General features: G+C 29.9%; 5 protein-coding genes across 5 annotated transcripts; 3 read left to right on the top strand and 2 right to left on the bottom strand.

Annotated features, from left to right (window-relative positions):
• Positions 1-1030: 1030 nt before the first annotated feature.
• LOC107608929 (uncharacterized) lies at positions 1031-13966 on the top strand. Its single transcript, XM_016310716.3, has 7 exons — positions 1031-1692; positions 1893-2039; positions 2149-2244; positions 4217-4417; positions 9829-10017; positions 12381-12988; positions 13113-13966. Exons 1-7 carry the CDS (start codon positions 1065-1067, stop codon positions 13716-13718), a joined length of 2475 nt encoding a protein of 824 aa, XP_016166202.2. The 5' UTR covers positions 1031-1064; the 3' UTR covers positions 13719-13966.
• Positions 13967-14074: 108 nt separating this feature from the next.
• LOC107608931 (1-aminocyclopropane-1-carboxylate oxidase-like) lies at positions 14075-15468 on the bottom strand. The gene is made up of 3 exons (XM_016310718.3): positions 15267-15468; positions 14656-15189; positions 14075-14541 (listed from the first exon to the last, which is right to left on the bottom strand). The coding sequence occupies exons 1-3, from the start codon at positions 15369-15371 to the stop codon at positions 14272-14274; spliced, it is 909 nt and encodes a 302-aa protein (XP_016166204.1). The 5' UTR covers positions 15372-15468; the 3' UTR covers positions 14075-14271.
• A 6067-nt stretch (positions 15469-21535) lies between these two features.
• On the top strand, positions 21536-22029 carry LOC107606720 (1-aminocyclopropane-1-carboxylate oxidase-like). The gene is made up of 2 exons (XM_088494392.1): positions 21536-21640; positions 21736-22029. The coding sequence occupies exons 1-2, from the start codon at positions 21536-21538 to the stop codon at positions 22027-22029; spliced, it is 399 nt and encodes a 132-aa protein (XP_088350518.1).
• A 25-nt stretch (positions 22030-22054) lies between these two features.
• LOC148550252 (1-aminocyclopropane-1-carboxylate oxidase-like) lies at positions 22055-22650 on the top strand. The gene is made up of 2 exons (XM_088493231.1): positions 22055-22195; positions 22366-22650. Exons 1-2 carry the CDS (start codon positions 22154-22156, stop codon positions 22648-22650), a joined length of 327 nt encoding a protein of 108 aa, XP_088349357.1. The 5' UTR covers positions 22055-22153.
• A 3172-nt stretch (positions 22651-25822) lies between these two features.
• On the bottom strand, positions 25823-26558 carry LOC107606721 (uncharacterized). Its single transcript, XM_016308751.1, has 2 exons — positions 26365-26558; positions 25823-26294 (listed from the first exon to the last, which is right to left on the bottom strand). Exons 1-2 carry the CDS (start codon positions 26556-26558, stop codon positions 25823-25825), a joined length of 666 nt encoding a protein of 221 aa, XP_016164237.1.
• Between the last annotated feature and the right edge of the window lie 353 nt (positions 26559-26911).

Here is a 26911-nt window from a genome sequence, read left to right as displayed (position 1 = left end):
TCACAGTTCATACTACCATTCTGTTTTCTTGTAACACAAGTCTGCTATATTTTTTCTTTTTGTTTTATTCTTCACTTCTTCAAGATTCATTGAGTTATATTCATGCTTCTAATAGACAGAAGATAAGTACAGAATACAAAATAATAATTTTATGATGCTATTAATCAAAGATTCAACATGTGATTCTTTATCATCAATTATTTAAAGACTTTTTTGTCAATTTCACGTAAATCAGTTAAAATATACTCTTAGAGCGATTGCCAACATCATATTTCATAGGACAGCAAGATTTTGTTGCCCCGTCGAAACCAAATCCCTGTCTTTATCGCTTTTTGGCACCTAATTTCACAGAAAAGAGGAGGAAGATAACGAAAAAAGATTCACACACATATGTGATGCATGGTATACCAAAAACAAGCAAGGTATTATATATATAAATGAAGGTGGACCCAGAAAGGCAAAAAGTGTAAAAGTAATTGATAATATATAGTTCTTGAGTAGTCGATAATAGTAAAAAAACACCAATTTTAACCTAATATAAAAAATAATTTCAGTCAAATCAATGCAATGAAATTATGCAATGTAACCTCATCTGTTAAGTAGTATCAAGCCAAAAGATAGAGTGGTCAACATCTATATTATTTGGCTAATTTTCTGGTATCTATTATTTGGTATTAAATTTTATCTAATTTAATTTGTATAAAAAATTTTAAATATTTAACATTTTTTTATAATTAGATACAACAAATATAATATTATCAAAAATATTATAAGTACACTAAAATTAATTATTAGTATATTTATTTATAAATATATATAAAATTTAATCTATTTTTAATATATATTTATATTTTAACATATATTTTATATTAACTTTAGTAGTTGATTTTAGTGTACACCTTACATAATCTTATTTTATTTATTCTTGGCGTGTATCTCATCAAGTAAAAGTGGAAGCTAGGAAGCATGAGATCCCCAGATTCAATGGAGTGCTGGCTGCTCTCTCTCTCTCTCTATTATATAAAGAGAAAGTAAATCATGATGAGCATAGCGTGTTTGGAAATATGGCCGCAGAAGTAGGAGAGAGTAGTACTGGTGGTGCAAAACCTGCAGTAAGAGAAAGCCAGCGTGAAAAACTAACAAAATATAGTGCTGGGAAGCTAGCTGAGCGGACATTGGAAGGCAAATGGAACAAGGTTGTTGAGATGTACACAAAATACCCGGGAGCTCAGACGCACAGGATCGCCGAGGACAACGACAACACTGCCTTGCACGTCGCCGTCGACTTGAAGAAAGAACAAGCAGTGAAGGAGCTGGTGGAAGCAATCATCAAATTCGAGAGAGCAGGGGATGAAGAAGCCCTAAGAGTGCAGAATAAAAATGGGGACACCCCGTTACACCTTGCAGCGTCAAGGGGTTTCACAAAGATATGCATGTACATCATAGGGGAGAGGGAGGAGAGGATGCATTTGTTGAGATTGGAGAACAAGAAAGGTGAGACACCTTTCTTTCTAGCTGCACTCAACTGGAACGCACATGCCTTGGCCTACCTCTCCTCCGTCGCCGATAACCTCCTCTGGAACAGTAACGAACTTGCTGATGATACTCGACGTCTCGTTACACGTGGCACCGGCAAAGACATAAACCAAAGAGAGAGCATCCTTCACTGTGCCATCAACAGAGAATGTTTCGGTATACTAACCGACATCCATTATTCCATATTTATCCTTCTTTTTGTTTTTTGTTTTTTTTTGTTTTTAAATAGATAGTTAAAAATAGTCAAATAATTTAACAAGATTTATTAAAAATTTTTAACTATTAACTTTATATAAATAAACCTATGTGTGAAAATGTTTATCTTAATTTTGACCTTATTTTATATGTTGCAACAGATTTGGCATTCATAATAGCCCGTAACTACAGTTTCCTTACTATGCATGCCCATAATGGAATCACCCCGCTCCATGTTCTTGCCAAAAGACCCTCAGCGTTCAAAAGTACAACAAAACTTTCATTTCTCAAGCAAATGCTCTACCACAGTAAGTTACTCACATCATATATACGTGTAACTTTATTATTATTATTATTATTATTATTATTATTATTATTATTATTATTATTATTATAACACTTTTTCTCTTTCCAAAGTTATGCCAGTAGGAAAACTAGATGTTGACAAGGAAATGGAAAAATACAGGAAAGAGATTCAACGGCTTCAATTATCCAATGGCTCAAAGAAAATAGGTACGATTCAGTTCAAGATTTGTATTCGATGGCCATATTTTGTCATACAAAATCCGTTACAACTTAAAAGAAACTGAATCAAATAGATATTGCATTCAAATAATACTAGGAAGATATAATCTAAAGTTATCTTATTTAATTTAATATTTATAGTTTTATATATATATATATATATATATATATATATAAACAAATTATAACTACTTTTCATTTTCTAAATTTTGACTTTCAATCCTCTTGGCTGCATTATTGGTAAATGTAGTTATCTCGAGGTTCATTTAATTTAAGTTAATTTATGATTTCATTATGGTCAATTTGGCTAAACTTTTTAAATAAGTTCTTTTTTAAAAGGAATTTAAAATATAAAGGCTTTTATTAATAACAATTTTTAAATAAGTTATTTTATATTTGAAAAGTTATTATAAAAGTCCTTGTTTTAAAGTTGTGCATTAAATAACAATGATAAAATAATTTTTGAAAATAGAAAAAGTTACATTTTTTAACGTCTTCAAAAGCTCTTAAATAACTTTTTAAAAAGTTAAAAGTTTATTTAAAAAATTGTACCAAACACTATTAATATAACTTTTTATAAGTCAAAAATAAAAAAAAGTAACTTTTGAAATCTATATATTGAATTCTTAAATCTATATGTTGAATCAAAACAGTTAATTTGCCAATACAATTGTTAAGTTGAGAAGTAACTATTTTAGTAATTTATAATTATCATATGATAAAATCAGTTATATTTTATGAAAAAAAAAAGAATTAATTTCTCCAATAATAAAATTAAAAAACTTTATATTAATAAAAAAGAGTTGTTGAGTACGATGCCAAAAAAGTTTTCGAGATGCTTGCTAAGCAAAGATAGGTAAAGCTAAGGCAAAAAGAGAGAACGTTAAAAGAGGCTAAAAATATAATTATGTATCTTTTCTTAACGGTTAAATTTTCAAATAAAAGAAGTGGTATTATTTTAATACTAAAATTTTTATGACATAAAAATCTAAAATTCAAATGTTTTATATTTGGCATGGATAAAAATATGTAAATTGAATTTATTTGTAAATTTTATAAATTTATATTTTAATTAAACTCAAATTTTTTAATTTTTATAGGATTTAATTGTAATTAAAATGATTTGATATTTTAAAATATAAAATGTTCTTTTTATCATCTAAGTATTAAAATAATACTAATAGTTTGACTGAGATTTATTATTAATATTGTGGTTTGATCCCAATCGATCATCAGCTGCTAACCGACTCATTCTACTGTCGAAAGACCACGAGCCGACTCCAGTCAACCACCGGCCATTCCCTGATTTATCATCGATCAGGGTCAGATAAAGATACGGTGGTTCAATGATGTTTAATAAAATAATAAAAATATAAAATTAAATCATTATATCAACTTTAATATAAAATCAATCCTAATTTTATATAATGTCATTTCAAATTAAAAAAAAAATCCTAAAATATTTGATGATTTCAAACACATCCTTATTTTTGTTCCCCTATTTTATGTTGTCCAGCATTAATTATTTGTGTTTAAATATATAAGCAATGCTACATAATATCAATAAAACTTATTATTTTTTTGTCAACATTGTAAATATTAAGTATTAAATTTTAAATCTTAAATTTAAAATTATAAATTCTAATAATATATATACTGACTAAATATTAGCTAATATTAATAAAAAGTGTTGACCTTCTAATATTTTTTTAAATATATATCTTATTTACAATAAGCAAGAGAATATCAGGAGTCTAATATTTTTAGTGTAAATAAAGAAAAAAAATGAACTAATATTGGTTCAAAATTATGGCAAAACCAAAGTAGTGTTGCACCTATAATTATTTCTCTTTACGATGTATTCTTGATGGAATAAGAAATCAAATCTTATTATCTTTTAACCACTCATAATATTTGTTCATTCTAACATACACTATTGTGGTTAAATAATTATGCGTAGGGGAAAAAAAGGCACGACGTAGTTGGCTATTAGGTAAATTACTACGTAATTTGCCGGGACAAAGGCATGAGTATGACGAAGAAAACGCTTCCAAGTGCTTTGGAAAATGTGGAGCTGGATTTTTGCCACCAAATTATGATACCTTTCTACAATTTCTCAAATCAGTATACGTGCATTCTTCCCTTATCCGTTTGGTAGATGGTATGTGTGTTTCACTATAATCTCCATGCAACATTATTTCTCTTAATTAGCTTGATTAATTAATTTATAAAAAATTATACGAAATTAATTTTTAGTTAGTTAAAATTAATTAGCTAATTCTATTAGGATTTATAATTTGAGATTTAGAGTTAATAATCATTTATGGTTTATAATTTAAAATAAATAAAATAATTTTAAAAATTGGTTGATGTTGTACAAAAGAAAAAAAAAAACTTTCTAATTTATATATCTCAAATGTTTATTTGGTAACCAAAAGAAATTAGGCAAAAATGTAACACTTTTACTACTAAAATGTCACGTTTCTAACTGCACCACTCTCATAATTAGGATATTACGACGACTTTTATATACTTAATAATAAAATAAGAGCTTTTTTTACTTTAAACCATATTGTTGTTTTCTTTAAAAATCGAAAATATTTTTCTTTTTAAAACTTACATACATATATGCAAACCAATTACAACACTTAAAATATATATATAAATAATAAGAACCAAAGTTCTTTATACAACAACTTATAAACATTACAAATTATAACTCCTACCCCTCTTATAAAAATACAATATTAATGACGAGAAAAAAATAATAAATAAGCTAATACAACAATTTCGTATAAGCAAAAACGCAATAAACTCTTCATAAGTTTCTTCGTCCATATATTGAAAAGAGAAGGTTGTAGGGGGTGAGAACCTAACCACACGGTCTCACCAGAGAAGTTTAGAATTGTCATAAGAAGATATATAAAAGAAAATTGTTTTTAACTGTAGTGATTATCGCTTGTCTTATGAATCTTTTTTAAAATCAACGGTTAATCATCCAAAATCCAAAACTCATATTTTTCTTAATAAAAATCTTAAAAGTTACCTAGATGGTATGAATGATCAACCTATTCCAACCATAGGTTTATTAAGTCTATGTTGAACCAGCTTAATTTTTCATACTTTGCTAAACCTCAAACACAAACTAATCACGGCCTCCAGCCCATCACATAATCAATCATGGCCTCCAGTCCAATTAACTCAATCAACACTTAATTCACTACAATTCAACCAATCAGTCACAAACACAAGTAATGAAGTTCAAATACAATCAAAGACAATTATATCAAGTATAGCAATTAGCAGTTAAACATAATTATTCACATAGGCAAACCAAGTACAATATGCATACTCAAAAAATGTCACATAGATGCACATGATGCATGCCTATCCTAATGGCCATGAGCTCATGTACAATATGCCTGCCGTGCATCTTTGTGAGGAATATAGTAATAATCTCGGCTTTTGTAGTGCCCTTGCACCTCTCACCGGAGGCGGTGCTATCCAGGATGCGTGCCGGACCACCCATACATCCAGAGAGAAAACCACAGGTAAGTGAGATTCACTACCGTCTTTACCCGGGATCTCGAACAAACGGGATTAACCACCATTCCTGCTCAGAATCGCGAACAAGCGAGATTAACCACCATCCTTATTTGGAGCAAAATTTAGCTTAGTGTGCAAGCAGGATTCACCCCAACCCTTACCACGTCCTTGCCAAGAATAAACATCGTCAGTATGCAAGCGGGATTAACTCCAGCCCTTGCCAGCACAGTAAATTACATCTCAATAATATTCATAATCAATCAAGCTCAAATTCATACTGAACTCAATGTAAATTTTTATACTTGTTTTTATCACGATTCAAAAATCACTCTTGGTTCATTTACTTTCAAGAGGAGTATATATATAATCAATTCACATCACGGCAAGAATCACTTTTCCTCAAATCATTTCCCGTTAAAACCAAAACCACTTTTTGTAACACTTTCTGAAACCTTTAAAACAACTTCACTCTAAACCAGTCCTCTTTCGTAAAATTCATATTTCATTTAACCAAATTTTCCTGAACTAACTTCAAAACCATTTTAATGTTGAACCTCTTTCAAAAGGCTCAAGAATCATTTATTCTTAAATCAATCACTTAATTACTTTAAATCAGGATTTATTAATTAAACTCTACGGCAGAGTCTCAAGATTTTGAGGGAGCGACAACCAATCTCATTTTTAACCAAACTTACAAAATTTTTCCGAAATAATTTCCAACTTTCACTTTTTAAGTTAAGACATTTTCAAAAATCTTGAAATTCATTTCATTTTCACCAAATTAAAGGTTCCAAATTAACTTCAATAATCCATTTCTTCATTTTCATTTGAAATACCCAAAAGTATAGTGTAACTCTTAAATCGCTTTCAATTTTTAAACAAGTTCCCAAAACCGATTTCAATTTCATTTCTAAGTTTAAAACATTCCATTGCACCAAATCAAATTCAAATACTTTAAATTCACTAAATAGTCTTCAAAACATAACCCTTTAATTAGAAGTAATCCAATGAAAACTCATTTTGTTTAACCAATTTCCCAAAACTAACTTTAACTTCACTTTAAATTTAAAAAATCTTCCCAAAAGATTCAAAACCATTCTTACTTCCCAACAGTAATCTCAATTGAAACATAATCACTTATTTTAGAAGAATTACTTAAAAATTCATTAAAAACACCCCAAGAAATGCAATCCTTTCCATAGTTAATCAAAATCAAATAAAATAATTCTTTAATCCAAATTTTTCAAATAATACTTTAAACAAAGTCTTTAATTTTTATAAAAATTTCGGCAGCACCTCCCCTAAAACTTGAACTTTACCACCTTCACAGGTTCCTTCAATCATTCCTCAGTATAAATATATAAATCGAATTTCTAAAACAAAGCCATTTCTCATCATATATATATATATATATATATATATATAAAACTACTTTAACAATATAAAACTACTTTAACAACAACCAATCGATTTCAATAATTCAAGATAACTAATTCAACAACACCAACCGGTAAACTAGAATATCCAATCTTTTCAAACAGTCAATAAATCAATCCATAAACCTCACAAAATCATAAAAATATATTCTTCATGACAATATCGACTTGTAATAATTCTTTATCATAAAACAGTTTTAAGAAAAGACCCCTACTTCAAATAGTCGAACCCATAAATTCAAAGGCATTCAAAAATCTTTTTTCTCGTATCCCGCAACAGCGGCACACTACAAGAAAATAGAGTTATTTTAACACTTTATTTTTTAACAACATAATTAAATGTCAAAATTAATATATATTTTTGACAAATATCACAAATGTCAAATTTTCTATGTTTTTTTGATGAATAATTTGACCGTAGAAAATTACTCCTTAATTTTGATACTCATTTGTTTTCATTTTACTCCACTATTTTTCTTCTTCTTTGGACTTTGTTAATTTTGACATCACAATGCTCTCAGTTTAGGATTATACTACTCATTCTTTATCTTCAAAATCTTAATTTATTCTTTAGTTTCAAGATGTCATTTCATTCTTTATTAAAATTTTTTGTTGAAAATATTTTATAGTCAATAAGTGTCAAAATAAATAGTATTTTTGACAATTAATAAGTATCACAGAAAATATGTTCTCAAAATTTTCTAACAAATTATTTTTGACAGCCAATATTTATCAAAATAAGATTTAAATTTTTTTTCACAATCACTTATATGTTAAAAATACTATTTTTGACAAATTTTTTATTAACATATTTTCATAGTTAAAATAGTGTCAAAATTTGTTTTTTTGACAAATTTTAATTTTCTTTTACACATTATAACCCTCAAAAATAATCTATATTGTTGTAGTGGCAGCCGCAACCACAACTCCATTCTACTTTCGCAGTAACAGCAGCAACTTAAATCGGGATATGCAATAACCATAACTCAACCCTATTGAAATAACGCTGCAAAAACCTCAGCAACATATAATGGAACAACAGTAATTAAAGGGGTTCAGAATAAGGAACGATACTTATGAATAAGCAAGAGAACTGAGCAACGATAATTCTGATGATGACGCAGCAGTTTGATGTCGTATACAACAGCCATAAAACTCAGCATGCAAGAACCGGAACTCAATCCAACTTCACCAACGCTTCAGAACCTTTAACAAATTATAACAAAATACCGATTTCAAATGTTCCTGAACAAAAACACTTATCAAGAAAACAGAAGCTCCAGCAGCAGTTTTTGGCGACCAAAACGGCGACGCAGCAACAACACAGACGCGATGACGGCAAATCTAGCAATGCGATGGCGACGGCAGCTCTGCGATGACTCCCTCTCGCGCATCCTCTCCCTCCTCTCTGCAACGGCAACGCACAGCAGTGACAGATCCAACGGCGGCAACGACAGTCCGCGATAATGACGACGAGGGGTTGGCTTCACGGACGGCGGACCTTTGACGGCGGCGGCGAGCTCCCTCTCCCTCTCCCTCTCCTGGCATTCATCTCTCTCTTCCTTTTACGTGGTAACAACAATGGTGACATGACGGCGGCTCGACAGTGGCAGTCCAACGGCGACATTGCGCATTGGTGGTGCGGGACAGCTCCCTCCGCTCTTCTCTTCTTCCTCCCCGAGCTCTCCTCTATCCGTTGTGTGGGTGTGTATGTGTGTTTGTGTGTGAGTATATCGCGGGTGAGGGTGGCGGTTGTGAATGAAGGAGTTAGAATTAGTGTGTGTGATGAAGTTGGGTTAGGGTTTGTGTATGAAATTGGGGATTTTGAGGTTAAGATAGTGTAGTAATTTTAATAAAAAAAAATAGAGTAATAATTTAAAACTAAATTAAATACAAAATAATTATTTTTGAAATATCATTTTATTATTAACTTATAAATTATTGTCGAATAAATACTAATTCAATAAAAATTAAAAATAATTAAATTAATTTTTTTATTATAAAATAAAGTTCAAAAACTTAATATTCAAATTAAAACACATAAAATTCTCATTATTTTTCAATTATTAAAATTCTAAATTATAAATAAAAAATTATCCAAATTATATGTAAAAATTTTTGAAAATATAATTTTAAATAAATATAATAAATCGTAAGTAACTTATTATTTAATTTTTAAAAATTCGAAATCTTATAAAAAAACAGCTAGAATTTATTTTATTTATCTTTTGCTAATTGTTGTAACAATTAATAAAATAAATTCTGATTATTTTTTTATCTCCCTAACATTATCATATATATATATATATATATATATATATATATATATATATATATATATATATATATATATATATATATGTTTGTAGCTAGTATATTCTAACATGATAAACTTATCTTATTTAATATTTATTTATTATAAAATACATTAAATAAAAAAAACATATTAAATTTTAATAATTTTTACTAATATTTTTTTGTTATCAAATATTTTTTATTCTCACACTACTTTGTATGTTATTTAATTACAACAATTTTTGCTCCAATCCTACCTGTTACATAATGCATCTCTACTTGTTAATTAATCAAGCGTTCTCGGAGGTAAGAGGAACAAAGCAGAAGCACGTATGGAGTGATCAACTCTTGTGTAAACTCATGGAAAACCCTTTCGAAGCGTTCACCGGAATGGCGGGAGAAGAACCTACTCATGGGCCTGATGAATTGAGTTTTTTTGACCCTGATGAAGACATATTCAAGGATATTGTGGGACGGAATATAGGTACGCGTATTTAATTTATAATTGCATATATAAGTCCCATGTAGATGCATGTAATTGGATTGAAAAAATATAAATAATTAACTGTTAGTTAACTAATAATATTAGTCAATCTTATTTTAGAGTTTATAATAAGATTCAAAATAAAAAAAATTATAATTTAAATTTTAATATAAATTAAATAAATTAATTTATAAAAAATTGATGATTGATATTGGTTAAAAAATATTCGCTACTTAGTATTACTCAATAAAAATAAATATATTTATTCATTCCTTTTTTTACATTTAATAAAAAAATTTTGGTAAAAAGTAGAATTGAATGAAGAGCGAAAATGTTTACTAAATTTATAAAAATTACACATGATGAATTATTTTTGAGAAATGATATGTTAAATAAATTATTTTATAACTAAGTTTTTGTTGGTTATCACTTATCAGTGACTAAGAGAAAAGAGGGTTGAATTTTATCTTCTTTTTTTATTGTATAGTATTTTTACTTTCTCACAGAAACTTAGGAGATATTTTTACTTTTATCTCGTATTGAGTTGAGAGACATTTTCATCATTTTGTATCCTAAGTGGCAGAAATAGAATCGAAGTAGAGAAGAGAGGAAAGGACACCAGATGTATCCTGGTTCAGCTACTTAGTACCATGTAGCCTACATCCAGTCTCCATCACAACTATGATAGAATTTTACTATCTCTTTTTCAAAATTACAAATACCAATTCTTCTCTATAATCTACCCAATCCTATTTGGGACAAATTCAGATTCTAACTCCAATCTGAATTTGACTAGACCTCAATCTAGCTTTCAATAGCAAAGTGCTAACCCAACTTGTAAGGAAATCTCCACAGGATCATGACACAATAGAAAGATGTACAAAGCAACTCTGAGACATCTTATGGCTTTTTATCACAATTTAACTCATTGCCTTTTACCTCCCATTGGTTTTTTCTTACAAACCTCACCATGTTTGCCTTTTACAATGAGACTCAGACAGATCAAAACTGAGAAAAAGAAAATACTAATTGAACTACATGAAGGAGAAGAACTCTAATAGCTTGGGTAGCTATGATAGTGAACTTTGTACTTTTCACTTACTCTCTTTGTCTTCAACTCTTGGTCGTTCACCCTTAATATAGAAGAGTGAAGCTTCCTCCAACATCAGAGAGAGAGAGAGAGAGAGAGAGAGAGAGAGAGAGAGAGAGAGAGAGAGAGAGAGAGAGAGAGAGAGAGAGAGAGAGAGAGAGAGAGAGAGAGAGAGAGAGAGCTCACTTCTTCTCTCTCATCATTTTTCTTCAAGCTTCTATAATCTTGACCATTGAACTTGACTTTGGCTCTAAGTTTTGATTTTGATCGTTGATGAGCTTCTGACCCAAGATGGCTTCACGTTTTTCATGGTTGGTTCTTCCATGCTTGAGACCTTGAAGCTTTCTTCTTGGTTCCTCGTCGTAGCACAAATGAGAAAATAAACTTTTGTTGTGCTTTGACCGAGAGAGACTAACTACTTAGTTGTAGCCCCTTTTCTTTGCTTTTGATTTGGTAACAATCTTTTTCCTTTTAAAGCTCCGTAACCTCCGTACATTCTCTTTTCTTTCTTTCTTTTTTGGAAGAGTGAGTGACGTGGCCGAAACAAGAGAGAAGAGAGAAGTGATAGCTTTCGGTGGAAGTTTCAAGGAACTTAATTGAATTAAATTTGAAGTTTCAGTTACCAAGAGTGAGAGAACTGTACGAAGCTTGTGGTCACTTAGGTTCCTTTCTTTAATTCATTATACTTGGTTCATGGGCTTGTGATTAGACTTGTCTTTTCTTTCTTATTTTAAAGTTAAGCTACTAAATTTTGGATCTTGAATTGATGGACATGGACTTACTCATTTGTTTATTGAGCCAATATGAAACTTAAATTATTTTTCTGTACACTAAATAAAATTTATTAAATAAATAATTTATAATAATTTAATAAATATTTAATTAACATTTTAATAATATTTAATCATCGTTTTAATATTAATTTTTTAAATTCAACAAAATTTAACTAAGATTTTTTTTTTCTTCTTGTCATGTATTTCTTTCTTCTTTTTCAACAAGTTTTTATTGTGTAAATAAATTATTAGACGAACTTAATTGAATTCGAATTACTAAAATAATTTGGTTATGTAACGTCACCCAATTTTTTTTAGACTTTTTCTTTACTAAAAGAAGCAATCTTCCTTCTTTATCAAAACCTCACTCCTCACCGAAGCAAAGTACCCTAATAAATGGATATTTTATAAGTACATCCAAGGATCGAATAGTTTACTATATGTGACATATTTGAAGTAGTGATGAGTAAGAAACCATTGATAAAATTTGTTACATCCAGAGAATTCGCCAAAACCAGAAAATCCGAGTGATACAAGAGGAGGGGCTCCAACTGATCAAAATGACTCAAAGGAGGGAACTAAATCTGGCGACTTGGTTTTAAAATGTTGTGATTGTGTTATCTCTAATGTGAAGAATACAGAAGATTGTGAAAGAATGAAACCAATGAGGCCACAATTATTGATGAAATGTGGCTGCGGTAGAGCAGACTGTAAAAGCAATATTGCAGCCGCAATTGCGGTTGCAGATCACAGTACAGAAGATGCAAGTGATGATGATAGTAAAAAGGAGACACCATATTTATTAGCAGCGAAGCATGGTATTATTGAAATGGTGACCATGATTCAACAAAAAATACCTAGTGTTATCCATACCACCAACTCAAAGAATCAAAATGTGTTGCTTGTGGCGGTCAAAAATAGGCAACCCCAAGTTGTTCTGGAACTCAAAAAGAAATCAGAAGCAGAAGTTTGGGACAACTTAGTTATTGGAGTGGATGATGATGACAACACATTGTTGCACTTGGCTGCTCATGGTTTAAAAGGAGACAAATCTTGGCAAATAGCTGGCTCTGCTTTGCAAATGATGTGGGATATCAAGTGGTACCAGGTATGTATATAACTTATTTCAATTTAGTCAAAATCAGTCAAATCATTTAACTGCTCTCAACTATCAACATCACGTGAAGTTGACTGCACCTGAGTTTTCATTAATATTAGCATGTTTGTTGCAGTATATGAAAAAAATTGTGCCACGGCATTGCCACTTCAGAAGCAACAAGGATTCAAAAACGGCAGGACAAATCTTCAACACATCACACCAGGAGCTCATCCAAGAGGCTAGCCAGTGGCTGAAGGATACATCGGAATCTTGCTCTGTGGTGGCGGCTCTCGTCGCCGGTGTTTCCTTTGCCACAGCTGGAAATGTCCCCGGTGGCTACGATAATGGCGAGCCACCACTAGAGGGACAACCTGCATTTGAGGTATTCGCCCTGGCTTCTCTTGTTGGACTATGTTTCTCCGTCACCGGACTCATAATGTTCCTTTCCATCCTCACCTCAAGGAAGGTGGCCAAAGATTTTCGAAGGAGTTTGCCACTGAAACTCCTTGCAGGCCTGAGTTCTCTGTTTGTTTCCATCATAACCATGTTTGTGTCCTTCTGCTCTGGTCATTTCTTTCTTGTTAACCACAAATACAAGTCAATCTTGTTCCCTTTATACGCTGCCACTTCCATACCTGTCGCTTTCTATGCCTTGGCTCAGTTTCCACTCTACTTTGATCTTCTCAGAGCTATTCTTACTACTGTTCCAACGGCAAGTGATGTAGGTGAAATTCTCTGACCATGTTTCTGTGATTTATTTATCACTCCTCTACAATAGCGTTTAATTTTCTTTCTTTCTTTTTTTCTTTTTTTTTTTTTCCCGTGTGGTAGCACATGCTCGTGCATGTCAATTTGTCATGTTGGTCTGGTGTTGGTTGTGCTAATAAATTATTTTTCGTTTAAGCATTGAAGTTCCTCCATGTAAGATATATGTAAGAATATTTCATACACGAACACCTATATATTTTGTGTTTATCTTATATATATTATTGTTGATTTTACCATGTTTTTTAGTTCTCGGTTTCTACTTTTACAAGTCGATTATTCTGACATACATCAAGCCTATTACTAGGAGGTGAAGGTGGACTCAAAGTGGAGTAGCAACAAATACTTTTAATACATTTCTGAAATACAGATCCTCTAAAGTGGCTAGTATATGTGTAGGCTAATCACCCTACTGTAGTAAGAACTTGTATAGGAAACAGAAAATAAACATTCTCAACTACTCTTTTCCACAAGAATTTATTTTCTTCTTAAAAGTTATTACAAGTTTAGAACACAGCTGCAATTAATTAAGCTTCTGCAACCTTCAACATGGCTTGGAATCTTGGCTCCTTAGCTTGGAATTTGAGTGCAGCATAGAGCTTCATGTAGTCCTCAAACACAAACTTCGGGTATTCTTTGTTTCCTCCTTCTTCTATCTTTTGTTCCAACAATGATGGTGCAGGGTATATCACAGCATCACTTCCAGGGTTGTAGAATGATGCTATGGACATCCTTGTTCCATTTGTTTGTGCTATCACACGGTGCTCCACACTCTTGTATTTTCCATTTGTGATCACCTATGTAATTTCACCATAATTTTTAATGTTGGATAAGGTTATTACAAGAACAATCACCTTAATTGATATAAGTAATTGATTTGTGAATGATTAGTAATAAGAGAATTGACATACCTCAATTTGGTCACCAAGATTAACAACAATGGAGTGGCGCATGGGCGGAACATCCACCCATTTTCCATCCTTGAGAAGCTGGAGGCCGCTGACCTTGTCATCCTGCAAAAGAAGGATGATGCCGCCGGCATCGGTGTGGGCCCGGAGACCCTTAACAAGGTCAGGGTTGGGGCATGGAGGATAGTTAGCAACCTTAGTCCCAAAAGAAGGACCCCTTGATCCAGAAAAAGCGTTTTTGACATAGCCCTTCTCCAATCCAAGATTGTCACACAAAAGATCAAGCAGCTGCTCTGCAAGAATCTCCAGCTTTACTGCAAACTCTTTCATTACATCTTTGTACTCATCACTGAGATCAGGGACCTCAGAGACGTTAGATTCCGGAAGATGGCGCAAGAAGAAGGTGCTCTCCCAATCCAATAAGGCCTTGTTTGCCGCAAACTCCTTGAACCTCTGCTCCATGCATTTTCTATAATGCTCTTTGTTTACCCTCTCCACTCTGTCCAATAACTCCTCTTCTATTCCATGATTCACCAACTATATATATACAAAACACCAATTAATGTGTTATACTATAAGATCATGAAATATATAAATTAAATGAATGTACTTACCTCAAAGAATCCCCAGTTCTTACAAGCATCTTCAATTTGATCAAGAATAGCCTTCCTCTCGCTACCATTGACATTCTCTAAGCTAATCACTGGGAAGTTCTCCATCTCTTTCTCTTTCTCTTTTGTATCACTTTGTGTGTTTTGTTAATGAATATGTTTTGAGTATGGAGATTGATGAGAAGTTAGGTGCATGTTACACTACTATTTATAGGAATTTCCAATGATTGTAGATGGAAAGCACTTTTAGAAAATTATAAGAGCTATTAAATAATGGGCATGACATGACATGAAATAAATATGATAATATATGCATGGTTCCACGTATGTATATAAGTCAAGGGTCAATTTGCGTCATTGAATTGTCTACTACAATTTTGGACTCATATTTGGTGGCTAAGGCTAGTTAATAACCCTTATAATTATTAGTTTATTACCCAAACCTACCAAGCATTTTCTCCTAAATAATAATTACTTAAGCTTGCTTGATTTGACATATAGCTTCTATATGCAATTAAGTAGTTTATCTTAGAAGCGGACATAAACATAAGTTATATGGAGTTCTCCTTTGTTAGAGCCTCCCAAACTCATTATTATGATATTGTAAAACTTCTTTTTCCTATTTACAAAAGATAAAAAGGGCGGATTTAAAAGAAAATAAAAATTTTAATTAGAATCTTTTCTGTGTCTCTTACAATATTATTGTATTAGATATTGTTATTATAATAAACCCAGCTTTAACATATTTGTAGTAAGTTAAAAAAAAATATTGTAGTAACTAGTAAGTGATTCAAAAAATAAAAAATAAAAATAGCCTATATAAAAATAACTTAATAACAAATAAATGAATGCAACAAAATGAGAAAAAATCTTACTCAAATTAAGGTCATACACGAATTTTTTAAAGTAAATTTAGCTACATAGAAAGAAAAAAGAGTAAATTTACTATTGGAAATAATAATAATAATAATAATAATAATAATAATAATAATAATAATAATAATAATAAACGTTTACATAAATCATTTGGGACACAATTTTGAAGGAAAAGAAAATAAACTAATAAAAATAGCTTAGTTGATTGTGCAAAATTTCAAGTTTAAATAAGAAATTGATAAAGTTAAAAAATGGATTACCATTGAATTTATAATTTCCAATTCATTATGTGTAAATCTTACCACTTTAATTTAAGAGTTTTATTTTAAATTTTTTACTTTATCAATCTTCTATTTTAAAAGAATTTGATCCTATAAATATTCACTTGTAACTTATAAATACCATCTATACGTTTGTTAGTGATGGTTAGAATATATTAAAATTAATTAGCATTAATTAAAATGATTTAGTATATCTATATTTATTATAAAATATTACGTTTTTATTATTTTGAATTTCTTAGTACCTATAAATATTTTTTTATATTGTATCATTCTACACAATTTAAATACATTTAAATATTTTTTCTATTGTTCTCTCTTACCTTTCTAAGAGTGATGATGATTTAGAAATCATCTTACACAAGAACTGTGAGAATTATGATAATTGAAAATCATTAATTGAAAATTTCATATGATAAATTTTTCTTTCTCGTTCAGTTTAAAAATAAAAAATTATTGTTGAATGATACAAACTATAGTATCTAGAAAACCAACTTTTTCTAAAAGAAGAGGGGAAAAGAAAAGAAGAAAAAGAAAAATTACACATTTAAGGAGAAAGTGAAGAACATTACATCGAGAGACGGAGTTTAGTTTAGACAAGGAGGGGTTATGGTCTTCCCAAATTTTTTATAAAAAAATTAGTAGTATTTTTTTAAAAGATAAAAAGTAGTTTAATTGACTTAAATACTTTACTATGACTTAAAATACCCAATAAATTCAATAAACAACACTCTCTCTATCTTTAAGTTCAAATATGAAAAATTAGATATTTTTTATTTATTTAATTTAATATTATTTTATATTTTATTGTTTATTTAATTTAATTTTTTATATGATAAAAATAATAGAATATTCAATAAATATTAATAATATTATATTTGTATAAATTGATAAAAAATTCAATAAATATTATAAATTTTAATATTTGTCCTTCTAACTTCTTCTTTACATATTTTACAGAATATATATTCAAATTTTATATAAAATAATAATGAAAAATCAAAGAATTGATGCATTTTTTAAGAGGAAGGCTAATATTTAAAAAGAAGAACATATAACTTTTACAATATCAACACCTGGAGATAGTTCTTCTACTTTAATGAATCACAAAAAAAGTGAGATACAACCTTTAAAAGTTCAAAAAGTTACATATGATGAGTTTGACTTTAATTTTTTAAAACGAGACCCTAGAAAACGACTTTAAATTTGGCAATATCACTCAAACCAGAGAGATGAGATTAGATAAACTTAACTTAAATGAAGTTCATATCAAAAACATCTTGACAATTATTCTTTGTCTCCCAAAATTTTGTTTCAAGTTACGCCACTGATTACATCATAATCAGAATTGGAATAATAAGCGCCACATGAAAAAGAATGCTTATAAACTAAGACCCGTTTTCTGTTCTTCAAGGAAGCTATCTTTGTTTTAATTTCCTCCAATAGCCCAATATTCTTGTTCGTTTTAGTAAAAGATAATATAAACTTATCTTATGGGCGACCTATAGTTTAAATGATATAATTTAATTATTAATTTTTTAAAAATAATTATTGTTTTAAGTAAAAAAAGTAATTTTTTAATAAATAAAAGAAAATAAAAGTGACTATTATATATTTTAAAAAAAAAGATTTTATTATTCTTGTATTATTGGTGTTTTTTTGGATAATTATATATCAAAATCAATTATTAATATATAAAATATATATTAAAATATAAAATATACATTAAAAATAAATTAAACAACACACATATTTATATATATAAAAAAATAACTAATTTTAATAACTGATTTTAGTGTATATATAACATTTAAATTCTGCAATACCCTTTTTCTTTTCCAAGATCATAAAACTAAAGTCAAGCTTGCCTTTTAATAATGGAGATGAACCGCCGGAGGCTTTCACGCCAAGTGTGCCTATGGTCATGCACATTTGAAGTTACGTTTAAACCTTATCTATTTCATTTGAATAGAAAAATATGATGTTTTATTATTCAAACTATTAAATTTATTAATTATTATGTAGAGTCTAAATAATGTAATCCGATTCAATTTTGATCAGAATAGAAATATAAAAATTAATAAGTTCAATAATTGCTGTAACTATTAGTTCAGAATTCTTATTATTATGGTTTAATTATATTATAAGTCTTCGTAGTTTCTCAATTATGTATAGTTTAAATAATTTAGTTGTATACTTTTTATTTAACAAAAATTAATCATTGAATCTATATCCTTTATATTTAAGTTTCTTTTAATTTTTTTAAAACAAAATATGAATGTATTCAGTTAACGGAAGACTCCGCTGACTTATAGATGCATGAAGAACAGATTACAGATTCGAATCTGTTCAATAATCATTTAAAAAAGACTTTGATTTTTCTTCGTTATATTTGTGGCTCCTATTGCCTATTAACTATTTATAAGTGGTCAAAAAAGATGAAACAGAAACAGTATATTGCTCTGATGATAGCCATATATATATATATTTCTAATTTCTTGACATTATTATATCCTTTGATTTTACCTAACTTATTTTACTCCTTTATCAATTGACTTAATATTTGTATGAAAATTAAACTGTCATGTGATCATTTTCATTTTCCAGGTCGTGGCGTCTAATAATAATATAATATTGCTAAGTAATAACTGTTTTAAAGATTTGATTGCAAATTGACAACTAAACTCTTGCGCAACGTCAAAAACTTTTCTTATGGTTTGTTGATTGTTATAACGTATATATATTATAGTTCTTATGTAGAAAATCAAATGACTTTGAAATCATTATTCAATTCTGCTTACTTTTTTTTAAGGATCTTAATCCAAATACAACAATCATTTCATATTGCACGCGACAACTACTTTTCTAACTGGACGACCAAGATCAAAATTCAAAAGTCATATATATATGTATATATATAATTATTTGTTATGATGTTTAAAAATTAATATTTAATTGTCAAAAATAGTTAAATAATTAGTATCTAACTTAAAAATATAAAATTAATAAATTTAAAATATTTAAAATTATTATAAAAAGTAAATTAAATAAAAAGTAAACAGTAAATAAAAGGCGCTGTAAAATTAGCGCCATATATAAATCATGCTTGTAATTAAGTTGTAACTTACCATTTGAATGTAACCTGGGACAATTCACGTGCCCCTCTCTTTTTTGTGCACAAGATTGTTGACATGTATATCTTAATTAGTATCTTACCCGCTTTTTAAATATTATTATTATTATTATTATTATTATTATTATTATTATTATTATTATTATTATTATAATAGAACAAAAGTATAAACATTCAATATACAGTTTAAACTAATTAAAAAAAAAAAAAGCAAAATACAATACACCACTCTATGCCAATCTGGTATCTTAATTAGGGTGTATTTAGAATCTAATGAAAGTAGAATTGATTTGATTTCAAAATTATTTGTTTTTGTTTGGCATGAATAACAATATATAGGAACTAGAATTGAGTTGGTTTCAAAATTATATTTTTTTGTTTGAATGAATAAAAAAAGGAATTAAATTTATTTATAAATAGTATAGATTTACACTATAACTAAACTAATAAAAGAGAAGAGTTTGGAGAATAAAAGAGGTGGTAAAGGTCTAATGAACAGAAATGGTCTCACGGTGGTCCAACAGTTGTTATTGGTAGTAATAAAAAAATTATGGTGTAATAAATAGTTAATATATAGAATAACAATGTAAAACCAAATTATTATAATATAATTGTTTAATCAAATCAATTATTTTTACATAATTAATTTGAAATACAATCATTTATTTCTAATTATTTATTTGAAATTACTTAAATCAATTTTAAAATATTTTATTCTAAACAAACCTTTAAAATTTTATTAAAAATTGGTGTATCTAGACTCTACACTTTGCATGCAGTAATGCTGACTAAAGACAAAAATAGAAATAATTCATATGCCAATGTGCCGCCGTTGCCTTCTTTTGTTTGGAAATATTCCAAAAAATAATCATAACTAGTTAACTACTATTGTCTACTATATATATGATATATATATATATATAAATAACAAGGAAAAGTATAGAGTACCAACATATTATCTGCCAACTTCTGCCAACTCTTATTTATAATTATGTTTCATGGAAGTGTGTTCGTGGATGTGTCTAATAATTAATATATTTTAAATACATATATAAAGAGACACATTCAGAAAATATATCTATAAAAACACTTCTATTAAATACAGCTATAAAAAATATATTTTTATTAGACACATCCACGAACACACTTCCATGAAACACAATTATAAATAAGAGTTGGCAGATATGTTGTTGGTAACGTAGCGGAACCGAAATAACAAATGTAAAATTAATCAAGATAGTAAGTGGTTTATATTGTTAACAAATGCATTTTTAACATATTATATATAATAATGTAAGGTACATATTTTAAGAGAAAAGTTATGTACCAAACTTCTCTTATATATACTAGATAGTTAAAATAGGTATACTCAAAGCATTAAAAGTTTATTTATTTTAATAAAATAACATAAGTATCTTGTTAATTAAACTATTGAAAATTTTAAAATTGGTAATCCAAAGAGTTACTACTTTTATAAGCCGGCAGAGGACAATCGAAAATGTAAACAAGTTTTACTTAATGAGGTTGAAAATTTAATGTTTAAAAGCAAACGAAATTTTACAATTGAACGGTAAATAGATCCTTCCTGGTTGAATTGAATTTGATAACTGTATTAACTAGCTTGTGGCAACAACCTTTCAATAAAACACGTGATGAAACTCCAACTAGCTTAGGGGAATAATAATGCACTAATACTATTGCAACTTGGTGCTTTGAGGCAGCCTCAAAGAAAATTCAACGACGCAACTTAGCATATGATATGATCTTTGATATAACCATATAGGTCTCAAGAAGCCTAATTGAAAAGCATGCATGCATGCATGCACTTTATGAATATTTAGGCACATCATCACCATACAAAACTAATTTAACTACCTAGAATAATTCCTATAAATAGCACTCTCCTTCTTTCTCATTCTGCATACTCAAAACATATTAATTAACGAAACACACAAAGTGATACAAAAGAGAAAGAGAGAGAGATGGAGAACTTCCCAGTGATTAGCTTAGAGAATGTCAATGGTAACGAGAGGAAGGCTATTCTTGATCAAATTGAAGATGCTTGTAAGAATTGGGGATTCTTTGAGGTAAGTACATTCATTTATATATTTCATGATTAATGTGATTTGTTTAACATCTTATAGTATAATAATACATTAATTGGTGTTTTGTATATATATAGTTGGTGAATCATGGAATAGAAGAGGAGCTATTGGACAGAGTGGAGAGGGTAAACAAAGAACATTACAGAAAATGCATGGAGCAGAGGTTCAAGGAGTTTGCAGCAAGCAAGTCCTTATTGGATTGGGAGAGCACCTTCTTCTTGCGCCATCTTCCGGAATCTAACATCTCTGAGGTCCCTGATCTCAGTGATGAGTACAGAGATGTAATGAAGGAGTTTGCAGTGAAGCTGGAGATTCTTGCAGACCAGCTGCTTGATCTTTTGTGTGACAATCTTGGATTAGAGAAGGGCTAACCCTGATCTTGTTAAGGGTCTCCGGGCCCACACCGATGCCGGCGGCATCATCCTTCTTTTGCAGGATGACAAGGTCAGCGGCCTTCAGCTTCTCAAGGATGGCAAGTGGGTGGATGTTCCGCCCATGCGCCACTCCATTGTTGTTAATCTTGGTGACCAAATTGAGGTATTTTAACTCTCTTATCACTGATCCTTAGAATAATGTTTATAAACTGGTATAATAAAACCTTTCTCATATTTATATGCCTAACATTCACAAATTAACTACTTATGTTAATTAAGGTGGTTGTTCATATAACCTTATTCAACATGAATAATTATGGTGAAATTACATAGGTGATCACAAATGGAAAATACAAGAGTGTGGAGCACCGTGTGATAGCACAAACAAATGGGACAAGGATGTCCATAGCATCATTCTACAACCCTGGAAGTGATGCTGTGATATACCCTGCACCATCATTGTTGGAACAAAAGCCAGAAGAAGGAGGAGGAAACCAACAATACCCAAAGTTTGTGTTTGAGGACTACATGAAGCTCTATGCTGCACTCAAGTTTCAGGCAAAGGAGCCAAGATTCCAAGCCATGATGAAGGCTTCACTTCCTACTGCAACAGCATAATTAATTTCAGCTGTGTTTTCTAAGATTGTAATAGCTTTTAAGAAGAAAATTTAGTTGTGTGGAAATGAGTACTTGGGAATAATACTCGTTTCTTTTTTTTCTTTTATCCTTGTCTATGTCAAAGCTCACAAGAAACATCCTGGTTGACACTGTTGTTAGGGGATCCACTGATATAGATGCTTTTAATAATGCTTATAACTATATACGTCCCCTACGTTACCAACTTCTGCCAATTTTTATTTATAATTGTATTTTATAGAAGTGTCTTTGTAAATGTGTTTCATAAAAATATCTTTTTTATGGTTGTATTTAATAGAAATGTCTTTATAGATATATTTTTTAAATGTGTCTTTTTATATATGTATTTAAAATATAATAATTAATTATTATTAACAATAAATTGACAGATAATATATTAGTACCCTATACTTTTTCAACTATATATACAAATTTAATATTTAGTCAAAATGAATGAAATGTTCTGACTTTTGTAATAAGTCTATGTCATGGTGGTCATTACGTGTTCCTACTTCCTAGTTCCTAAATTATTTTTTTAAGTACATAATAAATATTATGTTTGTCAAAAGCTGACCAAGTTCCAAAGAAGTTACTCTGTATATATATATACATATATTGGTAAAAATATACTTAATGAGTTAGTGTAGAATGTATATTTTGTTTCAGCTCTCAAAAAATAAGAATTATATTTTTATTATTTTGTGAATAAATAAAGTACGATATTATTTCCCAAGATATAAAGGGGATTAAAAAAGTTATCCAATCACATTTACATTCACTAACTTTTCTTTTTTCTTTCTGCAAGTCCCTAACTTATTTTTTGAGATGATCCAAAATAAAAGATTAAAATTTAAAAAATGTAGACATTTTTTTTTAAAAAAAAATTCTATTGATTTCTAAAATTTTAGCAAGTATTTAGAACATCTCTAATAAAATATTTTTAAAATATTTTTAAAATATTATTTTTAATATTTTTAAAAAATGAATTAATTTAAAATTGATATTTGTGTTAGAGTTGATTTATAAAATGAAACCAATATCACTTAAAAATACAGTATCATTTTGATAGAAAATTAATAAAATTTTATTACTTCTATAATTATGCTAATAAAATAATTTAAAATAATATAAAATTCTAATTGAACTAATACTAAACATTAGAAAAATAAATTTTATTTTTAAATTTTAAATTATTATTTATGACATATGATCTCACAAATATTTTTATAAGACTCAAAATAAAATAAAATTAGAACTAACAATGAAAATATTGTTAAGCGATAGATGTAACATGATTTTAAAAATCGGATCGGACTGATCGATCGAATAGGATCAACTGAAAACCGAAAGTCTTTGTGATTCGGTCCATTAAGAAAAACTGTCATTCTAAACACCGTATGAACCGCTGAATCGGAAAGAAATCGGACGGTCAGATTAAACCAAAATCTCATCGGTTTATACCTAACGACACCGTTTTATCACATTTATATCCCAGCGGCCCTTTCTCCTTCTCTTTCCTTCAGAATTGAAAACTCACTCTTTTCAGAAATTAGAACCTTGTCATCAACTGAAATAAACTCTAGCTAGCCTCCACCACCGCCGCTGCAAGGAGTGGGACACTTCCGCCATCCGTCGCACTCAGGAGCTTCCCCCTTCGTCCTGTCGGCGTGCTCCAAGTCTCCAACTCCCTATTCGCTCTCGTCGATCGCAGCTTCTTCCTCGAGGTCAGCTCGGCGTCTGTTGTCTTCGTCTGTTCAGCCGCGCTTCCGTTGCCGTCTGTCGCGCTCAAAAGCTTCCATCCTCGTCTGGTGCTCATGCTTCGAGTCTTCCACTCCTCTGCTCGTGTGGTCATCGTCTGGTCGCCGTCCTGCTCACTATCGTCTGGTCTACTCACTGTTGTCTGTTCTTCATTATTTTTATTAAATCTAATTTAATTTAGGAGAATTTTTTTCTATTCCTAAAGTTAATAATATTACTCTTCTTTTTTATTTTTAAAACTAGTGTATGAACCTGTGCTCAATACGAAAAAATTTATAAAAGTAAAAAAAAATTATATGTTTGGATATTTAAAAAAAAATACAAAATAATTATTATGTTAAGAAATTTATAAAATTATTATCAAAATCAAAGTTTAACTTAAAAATAGTGAGTAATAATCATTTTACACCTTTTTTAAGTAAAATAATTATACATTGATACAAAATTTAAAATAAAATTAAAATATTTATATTAGGATTCTATTTTTTCAAAGACTTCTCTATAAACAATATTGATAGTTGAATTTGGAGATATTCCTACGTGTGATTCATAAGTAAAACTTTTAAACCTCTTTTACTCTTAACTCTTGAAAGTGCCACATATAGTTTGACATATGTAAAAACTGATTTGGGCAAGTACAATCCAAAATGAGATAGAGTTTGTCCCTGAGACTTATTGATTGTCATCGCAAACGATACTATTATGGAAAACTGTCTTCGTTGGAATCTAACTGGGACGATTTCATTTGTTGGTACCATATTCATTCTTGGAATCAAAGCATATGATCAACATTATTACCCGTTAAGACTTCACATTCTATGACATGATTTCCAAGCTTCCTAACTTATTATAGTCTTGTACCATTACAAAGACCGTTGGATTGGTCAATATTCCTCAGTAACATCACCGGAACACCAACCTTGAGTATTAATTTATGTGGAGGCAAACCAGAGCAATTTATGTTATTCAGTAATTCAGGACCATAGAGATCTAGTTGACTCTCCATATTCCCTTCATCCATACAAATCGAATCCGAACTAAGATATAATTTTTTTCCTCCATGAATGATAGCCATCAGATGGTTGTTGACCTCTTCAACGATGTCCAGCGTGGGAGCCAGTATAGTTCTTGCTTTGAAAAAATCCTTTGAGGACATGTTATCCAAAATATTTGGATAAGAAAAATGAACCAACTCATCAAATGCCTAGTTCGAAGAAGGAATAACAATATTTTCTGAAAGACATATCTCAGATTCACCATCCATATTGTCACATATTAGACCATCACAAATTTTTAATAACCATTCACCAAATTGCTCTGTCTCATCTTGATCTGAAGTAGTCGTCCCTATAGAAAGTCTCATGTTTTTTGTTAGTTTGAGCACCTGACAAAACTTTCAAAGGTAAGACGAATTCACAGTTGAATGAACGATATCTTGTCTCGATCCTCGTAAAATGACGGGAAGAATTTGTCTAAAATCTCCATCTAGTACATCTACTTTTTCTTCAAAGGACAAATCTTTGTTATATGTTGGAGAAAACCTCATGATATCACCTAAACATTTATCAAGCGCTTCATAGCAGTACCTACTAACCATTGGAGTCTCATCCCAAATTATAAGTTTGGCTTTCAATAGCAGCATTGCTTGAGGGGAACTAGGTTTGATGTCACATATAGAATCCTCAGTTATATTCAGTGGTATTTTGAACCTTGAATGTGCCGTTCTTCCATTGGGAAGAAGTAAAGATGCAATACCACTCGAAGCAATGTTTAACAAAATATCACCCCTTGAGCGAATCTCGTTAGACATAAGGTTCTGGAGAAATATTTTTCCAATACCCCCATGACCATACACAAAGAAAAAACTCCTTCATCACAATACACAGTTGTAACAATTTTATCGAATGCAATTTCTGCTTAGGTGTTGCGATGGCTAACATGTCCGAGGCATTTTTCTTTAAATCATCCCTGTTAAAGTTTAGCTCTTCCCTGATAACCCTTTCGGTTAACAAAGAACTATCAAATTCAGTTGCTAAAGGCATAGGAAGATAGTCTTTCAAGGTTTTACCATAGGAATGTAAGATCTTGTCTATATCCATTAAGCACAACTGATTAATCTCATCATCTGACATGGTTAACTCTGTATATTATACGATACTGTAAAAATTCAATCAAACTAAAAATGATCAATAATGAAGAACTTTTATAATTGCAATTATAAAAACTCACCCCTCATTTTTATCACGGTTCTCTGTTGATACAAAATATCATCTGAGAGTTCATGCCAATATCTATCCCAGAAATGTTCTGGTCTTGAGATATTGTTGGATGTTAATAGATTGACAAATAACCTTCTAACATATGATCATGAGGCCCACGAGCTTGCTTCCTTAATTGTATCTATGAATTCTCTGTCATCTTGCAAGAGTCCAAGGACGAAGCATGCATCTTTATACGTAGCATAAATTGTTCCTCCTACTGTTCT

Source organism: Arachis ipaensis, chromosome B7 (assembly GCF_059453495.1).
Source record: "Arachis ipaensis isolate K30076 ecotype BB chromosome B7, ASM5945349v1, whole genome shotgun sequence".
Taxonomy (NCBI): Eukaryota; Viridiplantae; Streptophyta; class Magnoliopsida; order Fabales; family Fabaceae; genus Arachis; species Arachis ipaensis.
The sequence above is the reverse complement of the archived record's forward strand: the minus strand, read 5'-3'. Positions and strand labels throughout refer to the sequence as shown.